General features: G+C 32.0%; 1 protein-coding gene and 1 long non-coding RNA gene across 6 annotated transcripts in view; one reads left to right on the forward strand and one right to left on the reverse strand.

Annotated features, from left to right (window-relative positions):
• RhoGAP100F (Rho GTPase activating protein at 100F) overlaps positions 1 to 16,032 on the forward strand; it is a 224,448-nt gene extending 208,416 nt beyond the window's left edge. For 4 of the 5 annotated variants that reach the window (XM_076393958.1, XM_076393959.1, XM_076393961.1 and 1 more), the window contains 7 exons: positions 146 to 426; positions 484 to 709; positions 2,634 to 2,821; positions 2,875 to 3,016; positions 5,136 to 5,401; positions 5,466 to 5,940; positions 10,998 to 16,032. In XM_076393958.1, the coding sequence (XP_076250073.1) occupies positions 146 to 426; positions 484 to 709; positions 2,634 to 2,821; positions 2,875 to 3,016; positions 5,136 to 5,401; positions 5,466 to 5,940; positions 10,998 to 11,158 (1,739 nt within the window). In that variant the 3' untranslated portion in view covers positions 11,159 to 16,032. Of the gene's footprint in view, positions 1 to 145; positions 427 to 483; positions 710 to 2,629; positions 2,822 to 2,874; positions 3,017 to 5,135; positions 5,402 to 5,465; positions 5,941 to 10,997 lie in introns of those variants that run through there. The other variant, XM_076393962.1, reaches the window with a different exon arrangement.
• Positions 6,816 to 8,564, reverse strand: LOC143189949 (uncharacterized). The gene is made up of 2 exons (XR_013004117.1): positions 7,729 to 8,564; positions 6,816 to 7,656 (listed from the first exon to the last, which is right to left on the reverse strand). It is a non-coding gene; the product is annotated as an uncharacterized LOC143189949 (long non-coding RNA).
• Positions 16,033 to 20,932: the final 4,900 nt, after the last annotated feature.

The raw sequence follows: 20,932 nt of genomic DNA on the forward strand, positions 1-20,932 counted from the left end.
ATTTACAAATTTTTTTTATATATATATATATATATATATATATATATATATATATATATATATATATATATATATATATATATATATATATATATATATATATGTATATATATTATAATCTTATAATATTCATTATTTATCTTAGGTTTATATCGTCTTTGTGGATCGGCTACCAAGAAGCGTATCCTACGAGAGGCGTTTGAACGTAATAGTAGATCGGTAGATCTTAGTCCTGACAATGTACCAGATATAAACGTCATTACTGGTGTATTAAAGGACTATTTGAGAGAATTGCCAGAACCTCTCTTCACCAAATGCTTATATCAAATGATGGTCGATGCTCTGGGCGTTTGCTTACCTGACGATCCAGAAGGAAACGCGAAGTTAATGTTCTCAATTTTGGATTGCTTGCCAAGAATCAATCGAGTATGAACCTCTAAAATGTGTTGGAATAACTAGCTAATAATATATCATTATTTTTAGGCTACACTTATTTTCCTTATGGACCATTTGGCTCTGGTGGTTTCAGCTTCCGATCGTAATAAGATGAACGCTCAGAATTTAGCAACAGCATTAGCGCCACCCTTAATGCTACAGTCTGGTGATACGATGACGCCAACATCGAAATCACATGATCTCGATTACCAACAGCCAATTAGTGTTTTGCGTTATTTGTTGCAGATATGGCCCACACCTAAACACCACTCAGGTAATGTGTAGAGATAGACCGGCTTGACACCTAGTTATTATTCGAAATCCCTCATGAATAGTATATAAATAATATTTCATATTGCATGCAATAATTCTTACCATAAATATATATCAAAATATTGTATTTAAAACATATTTACCCATGAAAACTGTTTCGATACTAATATGCATATATAAATTATTCATTCAACAAAATGATTATTAAATACTATTAATCACTATGAATCGTATGTCTTAAATTACTGCAAATCAAGGAATCTTTTAGATTATTACTACAGTTACAAATATTGTTACATATTGTTATATACTTTGAAGTTTGAAGCAATAAATCTTCTTTATATTCATAATTTTACAGTAAATATATTAAGTATGGCACTGAATTTTTAAGAATATTTAATTTAAAAATAACTAATTGTGATCTTTGTCACTGTACTGGTAAACTTATAGTTCCATTATGACTGAGCGAAAATCGGAACAAATGATTTTAACAAACCTCTTTTAAAACCAGTTAAAAGACCAGTTAGACCAGTGAAAGAAAAACTTTACGGCCAATTTCTCTTATTTTTCACCTCCTTCAATTTAATTCACCTCCTTCACATTAATTATTGACATTCGAATAAATAGTTTAGCTAGGTTCAAGCCCCTCATGATGAACAATCCTTGTCTAACAAAACAAACATTTAGCATAATGTTCTTCGAAATCAATATGGGCTCTGAAAGATTTCATCAATTTTTCTTCATGACCGATATTCAGCTCCGTAATGGTGTCCTGAGACGAAATATATCAGTCTGGGTATATTTTAATGTTTAATAAAAATTAACCAATCGCAGTTTATATTTTATAAGGCACATTTATTGCATATTGACTGTACCCGAAATGATTGATAATTCCATTGTTAAAAATCCGTTAAAATTAATTTAAAAAAATTAAAAATATCAATAATAAACACTGGTACTGTGTTTACACTGGTACTGTTTTTACACTGGTAGTGTGATTAGATTATCACACAATTAACAACTGTAACAGTTCCTTTAGTAATAATTTGTTAATTAATAATTGGTACATTGAAAGACTAATCATCAACAAGAATATTTACTTGTATTTTATTTTTAGTTATATGTTTTTTACATGCATTAATTTTGTTTTTCAATTGGGACATAATATTCCTGATGCTACAAATAAATATGTTTTATTGATTATCAAAATATCTTGATATATTTTTATAAACATTCATTATTAATTGTTTTCCTTTTTAGAAATCAATTTTTATTATGAACTAACGTAGTAGCTTATATCGCTTCTTATAATAATAAATTGAATATATATAAAACACAACGAAACACCCAGTACCGCTAACCCTTTCATTGTCTACTAAACCAATATAAAAATAATAAGAAATTCGCATACTACAAAAACCATCAATGGTCACATGAATATAAAGAAAATAACTAAAAATACCTAAATCACAATGCACTAATAATGTTCAGCATATCACATATCTATTGCTTTTACCTTGCTTATTCAAATATACACCATTTTTTATTATTTTTTGTGCATCTTATCTTAATATCCTATAAACTCCAGCCCAGATATCTTGGCATATTATTGTTACTCTTGCTAATGATATATTTCATGTTAAATCTCATTTTATTTTATCCTTGTTCGAATTACAAATATTATCTTCACTCATTAGTAACACAATAATTTAGTTTTCACCTGAAAATAGTCATTTTTATTTGGTGTTATTCATTATCCGTTAATTAAGTGTATAGTCGAATTTAAAATTCATATCGACACGTTCACGTTAGCTTCCATCCCCCTTTCCGCACGCTGTAGCGTAGGGTGGGCGTGGTAGCCCGCGTAGTTAGCGGTTTCGGTGTTCAGGGTTGTGTTGGTATTGAGAGGGGGCCTTTCCAGACAGGTCGGCGCGGCAGGCTGCCCGGGCCGCGTGGAGACAGTCGCAGTGCGTGTCCAGCGGAAGTTTCGGGGGCCCGGGGCGGGCCGTCTCGGCCCTCAGTGGCTCCGTCTCCTCTTCCTCCTCGCTCAGCAGCCTCGGGCCAGTCGCAGCCTCGAGGCCCACTGCCGCCGGTCCCATCACACCAGATACTCGTACGTTGATTGTTATTTACCTTTTGGCCGTGATCTTCACAGCAGTTTTACAGGGCCAATCATCAGCAAGCAAAGGTCCCTACCGTCCGCTCTCTCCGCGAGTCGCCCAACCAGCAGCGGCGGGTCCGGCATCCTCGGGCCCGGTAGTGCCCCCAGGACCCATCAAGCCCCGGCATGTGATAGTATCCTCTCCAGGTACAAAAGATTTAGATATAACAGATTATCTGAAATTGATAATTTAAAAATACCAATTTAACAATTATATGTAAAATTAGAAGCATAACAATGTATGTCAATAGGTAACAATTAAAATAAACTTGAGTTCACTGATGCATATTGACAAACAAGCTGAGTACACAGAAAAATATGCAGAACAAAATGTATTGGGCAAAAAGTCCTCTTTATCAAGCGAGCTATAACATATCAGCTACATTAACACTTGGTTAGCACGTTGACTGTCGTATCTGTCAATATGACCGAGAAAATAGCTTTCCCCCATGCCGCCGCGGTCTGTAAGAGACTTTACGCATCTCCCATATTCTTGCGTACAAATTTAACGACAAAGAAATTTCAAAAGTAAACAAAAAATAATAATGATATAATAAATACTTTAAAAAGGCGGTGTTTATTATCGTAAAACGCTAAAGGAATTTGTATAAAATGGAATACTATAAAAAAACGCAGCATTTCTAAATTTGAAACACAAACACAACAATCACATTCTTACAAATACCGTTAATAATTTAAAAAAAACAAAAATTCTAAATAGATATTAAGATATAGTACCTATTTCACTCCTATTTCATTTTAATACCTCTTTCGCGATGTTTCTTGTTGAAACAAATAATACGCAGATTCATATATAGAATATACCCCTTCACATCCTTTACAGTAAGTTCGAATCCTCTTCAAGTTCCTCACTACACTCCAGTCATGATTCTTCTCGCCGACAGTTTTTGACGAGAACGACATTTCTCCTTGACGTACTTCTAACTAACGACTAACGACTTCAGCTTCTTCCACTGGAGGAGGACACGCGTTACACAAACTATAGGCAACTAATTTTCGAAATTTCAGGATGCCTGTCCCTACATATTTGTCTTCTTTGTACACAAAAATATACTTCATCTCATAGATATCTGTTGCAAACCAATCGTGTATTCTCGCGTAAGATGTAACATCGTTCGCATTGACTTGTGTCGCATATAGATTAGTTTCATCGACAATGAATATAAAGATGTTATCATCAATTAATGCAGAATAGAACCTAAGAGATTTCTCAATAATTAGAAACTGTGACAAATTCTTATTGACTCCTGTTTCTTTCGTGAATGGGATAAGAATTGGCTGTCTACCTTATGGGATTTTCCATTCAGGTCCGTCAATATTTCTGCGCATTATAGTTTCATCATCTTCTGAATCAGATGATGTTTCTTCTTCAACGTTGTTACTATCACAATCAGGTTCTTATGTATCAATTTGTTGAGGGATTTGTAGAATGAATTATTGGCTCTTCATCGTTCTTAGAGACGTCTTCTTCGACACTGATATCGTCACCTACTACAAAATTTACAGTGTAACACGTTTTATTTATGTGAAATAATAGCACATACCTTCAAAGTCCGAATTATTTAAGATATCAAAGAATTTGTCATCCGTGAGTGGTCGCTTTGGGCCCCACTTTCGATACCACTACATGTTTTTACACACACAACATGTACACAATGCAACAATTGCACTAAATTGTCAAATGTTTCTGCGCATCGACGCATACTACAAAATATCGACAGGGATCGACCGCGCCGGCGTGGTGTGAAAAGTTAACTTTTATACTGCATCGGACCGGCTCGGTCAATATGACCAAGACACATTTCCCTAATTTTCTTAACTGGATTTGAAACATTGTTTCACAGAACCTTATTATTCATAGATATCTATATCTGTGCATTACAGCTTAAAAAATGAAAAATTTTACCTCTCTCCCAATGCCTCTGGCTCAAACGTAAAATACTGTAAATATCGCTCCGGCAGTCAAGGTGTTAATATTATATTCCTTACTTTCCAAGGCACTGAAGCGTTTTTTTTATTAGTATGTCTCGAGAAATTACTCAAATAAGATATATTCGACTCAAATAAAAAAGTCACAATGATACTAGATATTAGGATGGAGAAACGTTGGAGAAGGAAATTACGTTGATAAACAAAGTACTATTTGATTCTTTCAGCTAATGTATTAAATAACTGTCATAATGATTCTTTATACTTTTTATATATATTTATTATATAATAATAATGTGACATATTACTCTTTTAGGATCGCCAAGTAGCAGTAGTGACTCCCAATCAGGCTCCGACTCCGTCAAACACTGCCTGCCCAGCCGCGTTAGTTCTCCAGCTATCCGCGCTTCTCCCTCATCCCAGACCATGATGCGTTCTTCCCCATCAGTCACCATTAGTTCTCCGGGTATCAGACAATCACCTTCCACAACCTTGTCATCTTCCATTGGTTCTCCGGCTGGTCCTAGAACTTCCCCATCTATAACAAGTATCAGTAGAGCGTCTCCAAGTTTATTTAGTCAGGTAACAAATGGCGATCATATAAAATCAATAATGACGAATACAAAATTTGAATTTTCTATTATAGGTATCTAGATCTAGTTCACCAGCCATGCAAGCTAGCTCAGCAGGTTTGAACGTAACATTAGGTGGTACCGCTCCACCATTTTCCTCTTCATTATCCGGACTACAGAATACAATTTCGAATATGAACACTACCGCAGGAAATATGTTTGGACTTTACTCTCAGCCAACCACTTATGCCAGCACAAATCCATTTTTAACTGGAGCATATATGTCCTACAATCCCTCAGAGAATAATTACAATGATAAATTCAATACCATAGGATCCACGAAGGACATTAAATCATTCTTTGAAAATTATACGTCGGACACATCCAAATATTCGACTAAAAGTGCCGTCAGCTATGAAACCGACTCCACCTATACCATTAGCGAAAACAAATATAATACAATTGGTAGCAAATATCCTGAACAAAAATCATCTTATTTATCTTCAGTTGGATCTATCAGTGAAATGAAATACAGCCCAAATAAAAATGGTAAGTAGATATAAATAAATATGTACAGAATAAATAATTTTAAGAAGATAGCATTAATTAGTAAAACTGAAAACATATTTGACTTCTCAATCAAATAAAGTAAACTATTTTTAATGATCTTATACAGATGTATAGTATTAAAATATTGTAATTTTTATAAAATGTTCTCGTTTTCTCCATGTAAATAACTTTTGTTTACTTCTATAAAAGAAAAAAATATTTTTGAACCAAATTTGCAATCCCCATAATTTTTCGTCCTAGACCTGAACAAAATTAATATTAGGCATAATCCTTATTATTATTAAACGCATTAAAGCTAAAGTGTCCAAAGTAAAATATCATTTGAAAAACATTATTGATTATTTTATAATTTGACAATTTAAAAAAGGCATCTGTAATTCAACCTAAACATATATTTAATGATCTTAACCAACTTTGATGGTGATATTGGTCTTGTTTCTTGTAAGTTCTTGTAAATACACGTCAATGTAAATCAATAATTTGACGCTATAGCGATATGATTTCCATCTGAATCGAAATTGTCTAACCATTGCAAAAGTTTAAGAAATATTTTATGCCTGTATGACTATTATATGCATCTTCAAAATGTTTTCGTTTTGTTTTTAATTAAAGAGTTGTTTATTTATAGATGTTAATTTTTAAGCATTTTATTAATTATTGATACAATTATTTATTATATTAATATTTAACAAATCAAGTAGACATGTCTGAAATGGTTGAGCATTATTATTTTGAATGATAATAATTAGTACTCTTTAATGCACCTAATGAACTATTATTAGCATTACTAGTTTTGTTACTACAATAACCAGTTAATGAGTTTCACTTAAGAAATTAGGAAAAATACAAAAAACTATATATAATATAATTTATTATATTAAATTAAATATAATTTATTTAACATAAACGAAAATAGTGCAATGTTTTATATTTATACATAATGATTTATAAGTTATTATATTTTAGTGAACTCTTTTCCATGAGGTAGAGTTCTAGGCACACTTTATTTTATTAATCTAATCCTAATCTTTATTAACCAGTAAATCAAATCTTGCTACATTAGTAGTATCTACATTGTCTCTGTTTTCATCTAATATCACATCGAATAGCATTTTAGTTACTAAGTTCCCACAATTTCTTCTCTATTATCAAGAGATGTGGATTTTTTAAGCTTTTCATGTCCAAAATGTGTTTTAGTGTATCCTACTTCATATTCTTCACTTTTTATATAGCAATTAGATAATGTGCATTTGTTTTGTTACTTCTTTGTACTTTTAAATGCCTTTTGATCTACAGTCATAAAAACTAGATCGATTGCACTGAAATATTGTATTAAAATTTAAACAAATACAAATAGATCGTCCCTTGACAAATGATGCTCTAGTGCCTTGCATATTTTGCTCTAGTGCCATATTTTTTTATATTTCAACTTATTTAAGTGTTAAATTTCAATATTTCTTTCTCAATTTTTATGTTATGAGATAATCATTTATGATTAATGGCATCTGCTTTTGTAGCAGTACACTGGTATAGTCCATAAAGTTTTGTCATATTTGCCACTACACTATTTTCAACAATAACATGATAATTTGCTCGGGATCAATGGTATTTCAATTTTTGATGGCTGGAATATTGTTTTTCACATGTAACACATGAAAATTAATGCACTCTCTCAGATTTAATGCACATTTTTTTCTGAAACATAAATGATTGATCATAAGATACAGTAGAAAAATACCGAATTAAAAATGTATATCAGAAACTCACCTGGATGAAACCTCCTGATATGACCATACAAAATAGAGCGAGTTGTATTACGAGTTCGTGCAGTCTCTACAAGAGAAAATCTTGGTCTGTTCCATGCTCTGTTCACGTTCATACCGACCGATTTAATTACTTAATTCTACTAATATTATAATACAAAACAAACATATATAATAAAAAATGAGTGTTTAGAATAAAATAACATTTAAACCTGAATTTCCCGTACGAATTAGGGCTGTTGCAAAGAAATATTGATACGGTTAAAAATAAGTATTGATATTTTGAACAAAATATGGCCATAAAATTAGGCACAAAATATACTTTCTCCGCGGCTGATATTCCTAGAATACAAAGCAAATTGGCAACATCGCCTAACAAAGTGACATTTCGTGACCGACTATTTTGGTTGGGCCAGATATTAGTTTACATGCAAAGTTTTATAGGTTATATGTTAGTGTTTTATACACAGAAAAATTATACTGTTTTTTTGACAGTTAAAACATGTGTGATTTATCAGACTTCGAAAGAGGGAAAATCGTTGGTGCTCGGTTAGCGGGAGCGTCTGTGACGAAAACAGCTGATTTATTTAGCGTTTCACGAGCGACAGTATCCACGGTAATGACAGCATACACAAAACATGGTAAAACATCATCGGCGAAGAAGAATAGTGGGCGAAACCCAAAGTTAACTGACAGAGATCGACGTTTATTAAAAAGAATTGTGGACAAACGATATAAAACTACCGCGGCAAAAGTAACAGCAGAACTTAACACTCACTTGAGTAATACTGTTTCAACAAAAACAGTACGGCGGGAACTTCAGAAAACTAAGATTCCTGGAAGGGCTAAACTAGGTAACACTAAATAGCTATTTCTCTAACTGAGATATCTGCTGTTTTATTTATTCCCATCCTTTCTAATATTATTTGTAATACAAAGTTTTAAATAATACTGCAGTACCCAATCTATTTTAATTTTTTTTATAAAATTTCCAAATTTGAAATATTTCAGGATATTTTTATTCGATCGGTTAATTTATAAATCCTACTACTACACATACTCCGATTTTTATAAATCTCACATAAGCCCTAAAGCTCTTAGTAGTGTCTAGGCTACTCTATAGCATCTTTGCGTTTCATGTTTATGCTTACATTCTTATTTATTTATATCATATTGTTGCAACTCTCTATTTATTAAATAATACATAAATTCAACAAGTGTTTACATAATATGTTTCCCACTGGTGATGCCGAAAAAATATCGATACATATTTTTGGTCGATATATTGATATTTTTGGTGACTGATATTTTTAATTCGATATTCTTTAAAAATATGGAGCGCTCTGGAATTGACTAAAAATGTTCTCGGGCGTTGGTTTCTATTTGAAATCATTTAAATATTTTGGCGATTTCTCTTAGATATATATATATATATATATATTGATATATATATATATATATATATATATATCAATTTTTATCATATTTTAGTGACATTTTCGAATTAATTTTGTAGAAGCAATATATAGTAACAGATATTGTAGAACGTAATAGTGATGCATATGTTCCCATATACGCATATATTGGCGGTAAAAAACGCCGTGGGTGTCTCAGGCCTAACAATAACATAACCTAATGCAGATTTTCGAAAAGCGCACGCGTATAACGAACCAATCACATACATCGTTTTAGCCTGCCAATATGAATCCGCCGATAATAATGAGATATTCAGCCCGATCAGACCGGCCTTATTCGTTACGAGCATGTACAATAGCGCATTTACAATATCGGCAACACTAGTATAACATTTTTCGATACAATATGCAATTATAACAATATTTTTATTAAATATTAATCTTTATATATACAACATTTGGCCATCCAGACCTTGCAAAACATCACTTCGGCTTACTCTTGGAACATTGTCTTTGATGATTCTGTTCTTTTTATAATAGAAACATACTCTTTATTACTTAAGTTTTGTTTTATACCTTTCTTGCAGTTTATTTTATATCTTCTGCGAAGTCCATTTCCTTATTACGTTGTTTATTTTATGCTTTGTGCATATAATATACGTCTTGCTGGGACAGCTCTCCCAAATAATTAATTAGTTCATCCTACATTAGGATTATTTTATACTTTTACTACACTTGATATTTAAAATTGTACATCCAACAATAGTCTAAATTATTTAATTGAAATCATTACTTCGTCAATTTTCATATTGTTTAGAAACTTTACAGAAGTTATATATTTTTCCAATTTTAATTCAGTATCCAAATATATTTCTTGCTTAATTTTCTCTTTAAAAATAAATGTCCTTTAAATCAGATTTAATTTCCTTTTTAATATCATTTTGAAAGTTTGAAACAAATTTTTACCAATTCTTTCCAATGTTTAGGTCAACTCCTCTTTATTTACCTTATTATTATACGTGACATGTAACCCTTAAATATAAACTATTTTTCGTCATTCTTATTCCTCAAATCTTTATTTTATATATTTCTACATTATGTTTCTTCACTTAGTCACTAATTAGCTTTTCCTAATGACTATATACTTCTTATGTAGGTATCTCTTTTTAATTTAGATTTGTGGTCATAAGTGTATCTTATTGTTTATATTATTATTTTGCAACTAAAATGATTATCCTAAAATCATATAAAATATTTGGATCTTGTATATCTGGCTACTAAGAATATTTAAAATTTTAATATGAAATTTATCACATTAATTTTGAATGTAAAATATATCTTACTTCCAAACGTTTACATTATTGTTCTGATGTCCGATGTCCAATGTTTTGTTGTTTTATTTTTTATTTTCGTATGTGTGAAAACCACTGAACAATTAATCAAAGTAATAAAGTCAAATTTCCTTTGCTTAGATTTTAACTTATGTCAGGATAGCAAATACGAATCTGTCATCATAATATTAATTAGCATGATATATATATATCATGGATATACATCTGTCATGCTAATTCCATTCATCTAATATAACACTAATCAATACGATATCTATGCATCCTGATATACATTAAAGTCGCCAATGTAATGCAATTGTAACAATATATTTATTTAATGCTGATTTACATATACAACATCTCATACCTATTTTATCTCTTGTAATTTGATTATTCTATTCTAACGTTTAAATAATTTCATTAAAGTTATTTTTATGAATAAAATTAACATAAATATATGCTAGAGTTAATTGTAACTACATATAGTTTTGCATCAATGTTATTGTGTTAACTTTTTTTTTATTTAGGAGGTGGCTTTGAAAATGTTCAAACGACTACTCAAGGCAGCTCCGGCTTACTAAACGTGGAAGAAACACCGACACCGACTAGCAGTATCGAAACGGAAGATAGCAACACAAGGGAGGTGGGCGAGAAAGACGTGGAGGGAGATGGAGAACAATCCGACTGAATTTGCGGCTTGGGCCTCTAAAAATAATAACGCTTTCTTATCGTGGCAGCACAAATAAAAGACAAACTAGATTAACTTGAGTTAAGGATCGCGTAGGCGTACAACTGTTATCATCACTCGATGTATATGTATCATCCTCCAAAGTCGTGTATCATCAACAAGCGAAGTTTTATCGATTTAATGAAACGGTATAGTGGCTCTCATATATAATAATACCTACCTACGTATTTCAATAATTCCACTATACCTTAATTATGTAATACTTGCTTTTTAGAAATCAAACTAGGACTTATAGGATCATTGTTAACTAAATATTTAAAAAAGGAGTATAAATATATATATATATAATTTTAGTTGGTAGGTAAAAAATGATATTTATTAATTAAAACAAAACTAGATAAAGATCTAAATGGATTTATAGATTAATGATTGTTGCGTGTGGCACAATATGTTTCCTTTGATCGTACTTTTATTTTGGACTGTCGCATTTTCAGCGGCATCCAAGTAAATGACATGTAGATTTTTCGTAATAAACACTTATTTTTTAAGCTTTAAATGTCGAAAACATAGGATTCTTCTCAAATACCTAAATGACCAAGAGGTATTAATGGCGTAGGCTCGATTATTAGATTAATGGGATTAAAATTGTTAGTGTGACTTTTAAGTATTATCATCTTCCTACTATGATAGATAGTTTTAACATAGATATATATACATGATGATTATTCTTAAATATGAAACATTTTGACTTCCATGAACTAAATAATTTTAGTCAATATATGATGCTGCTAATTAAAATACTATATTAAATATATAAAATATGAAAAGTTCTTGATATTGTTAATAGAATGGTACTGAATATCTCGTGATATTTTATCAATTAATATTATTAAATCTTTTGGGTTTCCACTTTGCTTGTAATGCTCTTGTCCCCTTTATCTCTATCTGAACTATTGCTCGATTAAAATAAGGATCGATAATATGTTGAATCGTTTTTCGTACTTAACTTAGTTAACCAATAAGTCGCTTCAGATACAAATTGTGCTGAATATATAGCCAGAAATAAAATGTACGCCTATAATTATATTTCTATTTAACAAAATCTATACAGGACAGCTAAGATATATTTATAAACATAAACTAGGAAATTCAATAAAAAGTTCATCAATATCTCGGTGCCAATGTCGATATCTAAGTCTTAAAGGAAATAATAACTTATTCAATATAAATTTAGTTCATATCATATCAATGAAGTTTGATAAATTCATGAAGCATCGTTACAAATACGTTAACATGGAACAGTCTTTGAATTAAACATTTTATTTATCCTTATGGTTTTTCTTCAATAAAAGCAATATATACTTAAACTTACCGTTATAATTAAGTACTAATACATTTTTAACAGTAATCTTGTTTGTATGTTATGTTTTGTACTAGAAATATGTAAATAGATGCAGATATATCTAATATATGAAATATTCATATGACAAAAGGTACTCTTCTGAAACTAAGAATTTGCCAGTTGTTTATTTTTTGATCCTTATATAGTAGAACACCTGGTTGTCGTGGTATATACATTTTATAGTAAGGCCTGACGAAAAATTATCGGATAAAAATGCTTGAAAGTCACACTAGAACTTGCACAATCGGATGATGGAGTTTAAATAGAAAACTTAATAATTATGCAACTTGAACCAATCTATAATAATATTGATAACCGTAATATAGTTTCATTAAGAGCACTGTTAACAATTGTCAAAATTAAATTTTGACATTTTCTTTCGTTAGTTCCTAAAAAGATAAGATATATACAGCTGTTTATTTACACCATTGTACTTTAGATATTTACAGATCGAACTGAAAATAAACGAGTTTAATTGAAAACCAAATACAACCTTATGGGTGATATTTTAGAACACTAGTACCAGGTTGTTTTCTATTTGTTTATCTTATTATGAGCACAAAGTATTTACAATATAGAATAAACAAAATAACACTGCCAATTTCCTAATGTAAGTTAGGCAGATTTTCCATCTACTAATTGGTAAAAAGGAACATTTATACGCGAATCCTACAATAACATTAATTTAAATCACAATATTGGTAGGAAGTGTTTTAATCATTTTTCATGACGTTCTAGCCTATATTGAAATTAAGTCGCTTTATATATCCTCTGTACTTAAAATGTAAATAACTATTTGATGCAAGCGTTAAATGTAAACTATATAACTTAGAAATTGATTCTTTATATGGATTTCGTTGTTTGTATTATCGTATTTTATAATATGTACAGTTAATTTTAACGTTCTGTTATAGAGGTGTTTTTGCCATACAAACATTTATTTCTTAGAAGGTAAGTATATCATTCTGTTACAATTTGAAATGTTTAACTCCTACATTGTATATAAATATAATTGCTATAGAGTGTTTATATTCTGTCCTTGTTTCATTTATATGTCAAATATTTGTATGGCAACGCAGTTACTCTGTAAATCGACTCACAAGGGACGTTCCAACATTTAGATGCTTCCGTCTAAAGCAGATTAAATAATATTTATAGGCATTCCATGACAAAATGTAAATATTATTATTGGAACGTCAACGAAAACTTTGGCTGGTATAATTTGTACATTCATTTAAATTAACATCAACTTATTCCAAGCATAATTTAAAATATTTTATATTGTTTTATATTTGTATTAATTTAACGGATTTTCTTTCTTATAGAAATACTCAATGCTTGGATCTTTTTCTTCTATTTGGAACTTGATATTTGACTAATTTTCTTGTTATGTGTGAAGAAATACCAATTATCAAACAATATTCCACAAAAAATAAACTATTTACTATTTCATTCATTGCATATTATACCAGACCAGTCCTTCCTTACATATTCTATATACTCATAATCCCATAGGTCATGAATGCATTTCATGTAATTTATTTGCGATGCTAGCTAGCAGCGATACAAGTTGATTTCTGGTATTCTAGAAGGCACACATTAATATTGATACGTCTCTGAAGGTCGCTGCGAGATGTTTTCAGCAAGAGATTTAAAAAACGGCCTTGTTCGCGATTCGCAAGCCGATTTTTCTAAACAATTTGGAATGCTCATATGGAGTGTGTTTGTGTTCCAAAACTTCACAGAAAACATAAATCCTCGCTCGGGAATCGTGACCAATATCGTTTTAGAGATATTTGCGGCCTATTGCCTAAGTAGTAAATGTGGCTATAGAGAAAAAATTGTATATTATGTTAGAGAAAGTATGAGCTGTGGAGAGAGATATACTCTAGTCAATTTTATGTTTTGTCAATTTTAGGGACTGTAGAGGAATTTGTTATCTAGAATGTTATGTGGGCACTGCTAAAAATATGTTTTTCAAACGTCTCTAGATTTTCATTGGAAAGTAGTCAAAGTTGCTAGTGTGGTGTATATCAAAACGAGTTGAGACCATTCCTGGTTCAAACTGTTACTGAAAAAATATCGAATTCGTATGAAAAATCTCAGAAGAATGTTTGATATAACATATCATTTTTGGTAGAGGACATCGTAAACGCTAAAAAAGACTAAAAAAATTCTGTCGTCGTAACAGACTTACAGTCCGTTAGGGATAATCACTCAGCCACATTAAACTTAAACTACTCGATATGAAAACCAAAAAATGCATAGTGTTCTTTATATGAAATTGATTGATTATTATATTTTTATGTTTATCTCGGTATATCGAGCATTTTTTTCATTGAATTGAAAATTTCATATAAAAATACTTTACATAAAGCGGTAATTTAGAGCGAATGACGTGTATGTTGTATGCACATATCATTATTAGTATTTATACTTTCCTAATGGTTGCATCGTCTGAAGTGTGTACAATAATATTAAAAAACTCGACCATACACTTTTTATTTCCCATCGTACTGATATATGTTGGTAAAACAATAAGATCGCTACTTACTCAATCATCAATCACAACAATAGCCTCAATACAATTTACAATTAAACCATTTTTTTCTATACAATCCACATATAAATCGATTCAAATTATTGTTTTACAAACATTATCATTCCTTGAATAGGATTTAAAAAAACATGTATACAAGAATATTTATTTAAAATATTTTCACACCATTCCATCACGTTCAGCTTCTAATGCAAACGCTGTCCGTCTACCTTGTATAGATTGATATATAATACTGTTCTAACTGAAACAAAAAATAACGCCTAGAAAGAAAAACTTTTAGATTGGATGGTGTCAAGAAAAAATATTCGCTATATTCCCCATATTGAGTTATTCAAAAAAATACTACTGTGTCAATGCAGTAACTTATCTTAAAATTGTATCTCAGATACATATTTGACACCAATATGAACAAACAAGTCTACATCCAGATTACCTAAAGTTAATATACCTTCCTAATAAAATTGTGTAAATATTAATCACTCTGTACAACGAATAAACGCTTAATAATCGTTTAAGTTGCATTTACTCACTTCATACCCAAAAGTTTTCCAGAACCGGTATCTAGACAATAAACGACTATGTGTATGATTAATGTACAATTAATATAAAAGCGATGTGAAAATATTTTAAACTGATTTTCGAAGGTGCAACTATCTCAAAGTTAGAAGGTAAATCAACTTAAATATCTGGCGTTTTTGATGGGAATGTAATTCTGTTGTTTATTGAAGAACTAAGCATGTACGGAGAGGAAATATACCTGTAATTGTTTTATCTTCTGAGTATTCGGATATTAGTACTTTCAAGATTATAGATGTTAAAATAATTATCAGTATTTAAGATAGCTTTTCAAATGGCTAGACCCTCCTAACATGTAATGACGAAATAATGAATAAATCATTGAGTTGAGCAATATTCGGAGTTTTATTTGTGGTCCATATATTCAAAACCATAAAGTATCTCAAAATTTTATTTCGACTTTATCAGTTCAGTACTTTTATTTTATTTGGTTTTTTTTTATTTAAACAAATATGCAACCAAAGCGTTTGGAGAGGTCGACAGGAGGACCAAAAAGGTTCAAAATTAATTACAAAAAACTGGTAACAAGTTGCAAATATTTTAGGGCATCTACCGCTGCAGCTCAAATGGGAGGTTTTGCAACAATTCACGTACTCGGCAGACAGCGGCTTCTGATTATCGCTTGTACAGATTAATGCAGTATGGCTAAGCCGGTAGAAGCACGGGTTCGAAATACATGAAAATGTTATTAAAAAATGGGACATATCGTCGTCATAGGAGTCCGTCATTTCAAGTAAATTAATAGTTTTTTTTTCTAAACCTTTTCACATATTATAACTGGCCCAGTCGGTAGGATTTTTTTGACATTATTGTACATGTATTATTGCAAATTAGTACCAACTACAAACTAAAAATGAAACTTTTCCTCCTTAAAAAATTTTATCATAAACAGATAGAGTAAATAAAAAATAAATGTCTCTGTGTATGTTACAACCTAATTATAACATCTGAGCGCTACGACCCTTTAGGCCACCACGCATTCACCTACAGCAAGCCCAAAGGTTGGCAACGCTGGTGGATTAGTACTATGCGGTTTCCGGCTATAAAAGATCACCACGACGACGTCTCGCTCTCTTCTTTTCTCTACCCGCTTGTAACAGTACCATTTTCACAGCGCTGCCGTACTTCCTTCACCTAAACCTAATACCCTGTCCATTCTCCCGTCGACCACAAGTGTCATTCAATATTAAAATAAACAAGTATTAATTCAATCAGTATTTTTAGTTTCCGTGCGAATTCCTTCCACAAAGAGTAGTAAGTGTTAATACCGATAAGCGACCGCATCAACAGCCACACATTCCGACCGAAAAGATCGAAGATCGACCCGACGTGATCGAAGTGCCTAACAGGTAAACCAGCTCAATATAAGCCACTCGACAGGTGCTTGACCCGTTCATGGAAGGATAGCACGAGGAACGGAACCCATCAACATCACATGGTCGACGTTATTCCACGAGACTAGCCTGATGGACGAACCTAACCACAGAAGCCCATTATGCATAACGTCAACACATGAATATGATATTTTTCAGAACAGATTAAATATAATTTTAAAAAAAACCTTTTAAATTGGTACCTAATTTTAAAGGTTATTATTAAAGGACTTTCGAGTTATATGGTTGTCCGATATATACAGAAGTGTAAGTCAAGAGTGGCCGGCGCCTTTATATCCAAAACTTCATAACAGAAGTGGGATTATACTCAAAATACGCTCAGAATGGGTGTGCTATTATACATTGAGCCTTGAAAGAAGAAGCTGTTCAAGAAAGATGATAGTGTTAGTTAATAATTGGCGATTATGAAAGTGCATTTATCGCAAAGACTTCACGAACATACAATGAATACAGTGAATTTGGCAAGCAGTGAAACCAGAGTTACAGAATTATGTTTGTGTTCGACGATGTAATAGGCAAAATCGATGATATAATGAGAAAATAGTGAATATATTATACTGAGACGATAGACGACTTCAATATAATGGAATTTCAAAATCATGTTATGAGAATATATTACATATCAGTGAAACAGAAATGATGTTACGATAGAAACAGGAAAGTGAAATTTGTTGTATCCAGATGACGATTATTGAAGCTACAAAGGTAAGTGAAAATTTATTCAGAAGTCTGAAGGAAAATTAGGAAAGGTGAATGAAAGTAATAAAGTTTAGTGACGGAGATGAACTGGCACATCAGGACGAAAGATGTTATAGTTGATGTGAATGTATGATAAGGAACAAATTGAAAATTGGATTACCACGATGACCATGTTGATATCCTGAGGTCATGGAGATGGAGATGTTGGCAAAGGTCGCAATGCGTTTAGGCTAGAAAAAATAACAACCGAGACCGATACTGTCTGCTTGTTGTTTGAGCCGAGACTTGTGACTTTGGTTAATGAGGTTTTGCATATGAAGACTTGGAGGGCAATGATTGAGACCGATACTGTCTAGTTGTTGCACAAGTTTAATCATGGAAAATCTTAGTACCCATAATGCCTGCTGGAAAATCACAAGACGTTGGGCGTGGAGAATAACAGCCGGGACTGTTTGTTATTTGAGTTTCAAGTATGAAGAAATGAAGAAGAATGAAAACTAGAAAATGGAACAACGTGTGATATTCTTGTTCGTTTAATTTGTGACTGTCCGGATTGAGATTCTAAAGACAAATGTTAAGATATCTGTTGATTCTAACCCTGCGCTGACCCTCCAGTTTGATGTTTTACGCCGGAGGAGAGATACTTTCTATTTTTTGAGTTTGTGATCATTGTTCGAGTTGATCTTTCAAGAGAAAAATGTAATGAGACAGATTTGTTACGTCGCGGTTGACCTAATTTGTATATGTGATCGCCGTGTTATTCGCGGAGTAGAAAACTGATGACTTATAATGCCGAGGATTTATATCTTTGAATGATGCCATTAACGAAAAAAGCTAGCTTGCTTAAAGAAAGAACAAATGGATTGCTTCCGACCTGGACTTGTAGAGTAAAAAAATGAAATAAAATATATACTGTAACTGATTTACCTTCGGAATTAAATATTTGTGAGCGAAGATTTGTCAGATGTTGAAAATGGCTTTTATTCCTCACGATTCGTACTATGATATTTTGAGAACAGTATTGCATATTATATAAAATTGTGTTTGGAGGTTTAACGACTAGAAAGACGACCTATTTAAACAGATATAGAACGGTGTGTTTTATGGTTAGCTGATTTGTGATAATTACGTGGTGTTTTAAGAATTTACATAAAGATAATTTAACAGTGAATATCAGCAAGTCTCTTGGGTGAGATGTTTGATTGGAGTTATACGATTAAGGTGCTAATAATAAATAGGAATGGTTTGGACATATTTGACGAGTACGAGGTGGACGAGAACTTCTGTGATGTGATATTTTGGATAAATCGAAATTATACAGGCGATCTGAAAAATAGGAGATGCAGGAGGAGCTGCAACCAATTGACGAGATGGTGAGACTTATTGCTGAGATGAGTTAAAATACTTTGACGATGGTGACGATGTCAACAGTGAAGGTATAGGTATAGTACAGCGTAGAATCGATGTAATTTAAAATATAAATGTCCTGAACAGTGAAATACATGTGTAAAACTCTGTTGTTGAGATAATTTTTGAAAATGAATAGAGAGTTACTTGAATATTGTGTAAACGTTAACCGGATTGACGAACGATAATTTGAGGTGACTTTGGGAAAAGAGAACATTGAAATAATTTTGAAATGACAAGACAATGTTAGTTTGATGTGCAATATTTTGAATCGTTGATACTAGATAGTCGATTCTTCGTGATTTATTGAGGTTTATTCATACAGACAGAGTTAATATGGATGTAATGATGATGTTATTCGTTTACGATGAAATGCAATGTTTATATGTATGTCACGTTTTTGTAAACAAATATTAGTAAACTTCGACGAATTTCAAGGTGTGTAAAATGCTGATGGGGAAATGAGAAGATTGTAATGTAAAGATCAAACTTATGAACGATCTTCGTGAAGAGCTGAATTTGGAAGCAATAACTTGTGAAGCTAGTGTTTGTTCAGCGAATGCGAGATTAGCGGCATTTAAGAAGCAAGAATTAATAGTTCGAAAATTGAGTACGCGACCTGGAGGACCAGATGGTGTTATGCCATTGTGAGAGCAGTAATCACTGATGAGCAAGAAGTCAAGATGGATTAGGCAGGGCCGAAGGAGGTCATATGAGTGCAGTAGCTATATGGAGTCAGCATGGACATGGAGTGCATGAATGACCAGCCCAAAATTTTTTTTTTTTTTTTTTTTTTTTTATTACTCTTCGTGAGTCCACAATCTGCCCTATTGGCAATAAGTATTTCTTCTGTTTATATTATATATACATGGCATGTAGAAAATCACTTCAATAAGCAATCTTCTGTATAAAATATTATCTTAATTAATTAGACCTATTCTAATGGTTATTCTAAACTCTACATATGTCCAGTAATCAGATCAGGTGGTGTTAAACGTTTTAGTCTACGCACTTCACTATCACGTCGCATATTTAGCAGATTAGCGAGTACATTGGGATGCACTGACACTCTTTCGAAGTACTTCACACAAACACGTTGGATTACACTCGTTATAGGTTCTAGAGGAATATCGCGTTGTATCACTTTATTTGAAATATAGTACGGAGCATCAACAATGGCACGCAACACCTTATTTTGGAACCGTTGAATGATGGATATATTAGATTTGCTAGCGGTACCCCATAGTTGAATTCCATATGTCCAAATGGGCTTGAGTATAGATTCATACAGCAATACCTTGTTATCTAATGATAACTTGGATTTGCGCCCAATGAGCCAATACATTTGATATAATTTTAGTCCTAGTTGTTTCCGTTTAGAGAGTATGTGCTTCTTCCAGGTTAGGCGTCGATCTAAATGCATACCAAGATATTTAACATGCTCTGCTTGGGGAAGTTGACGATGATTGATATTTACTGGTGGACATGTTCTTCTACGCAGGGTAAACGTTATATGCGTGGATTTTGATTCATTGGCTTTAATGCGCCATGTCTTCAACCATAATTGTATTTGATCCAGGTGGGTTTGTAGGTTTATTGATGCTGTGACTGGATCTTCATGGGATGCTAAGATTGCTGTATCGTCTGCATATGTTGCCACAGTAGTTATTTTTGTGGTGGGCAGATCAGCCGTATACAGAAGATACAGTACTGGACCCAGTACACTACCTTGCGGA

This window comes from Rhynchophorus ferrugineus, unplaced genomic scaffold (genome assembly GCF_030347505.1).
Source record: "Rhynchophorus ferrugineus isolate W39M unplaced genomic scaffold, kcgeb_rfMv2 rfM2, whole genome shotgun sequence".
NCBI classification, from domain to species: Eukaryota; Metazoa; Arthropoda; class Insecta; order Coleoptera; family Curculionidae; genus Rhynchophorus; species Rhynchophorus ferrugineus.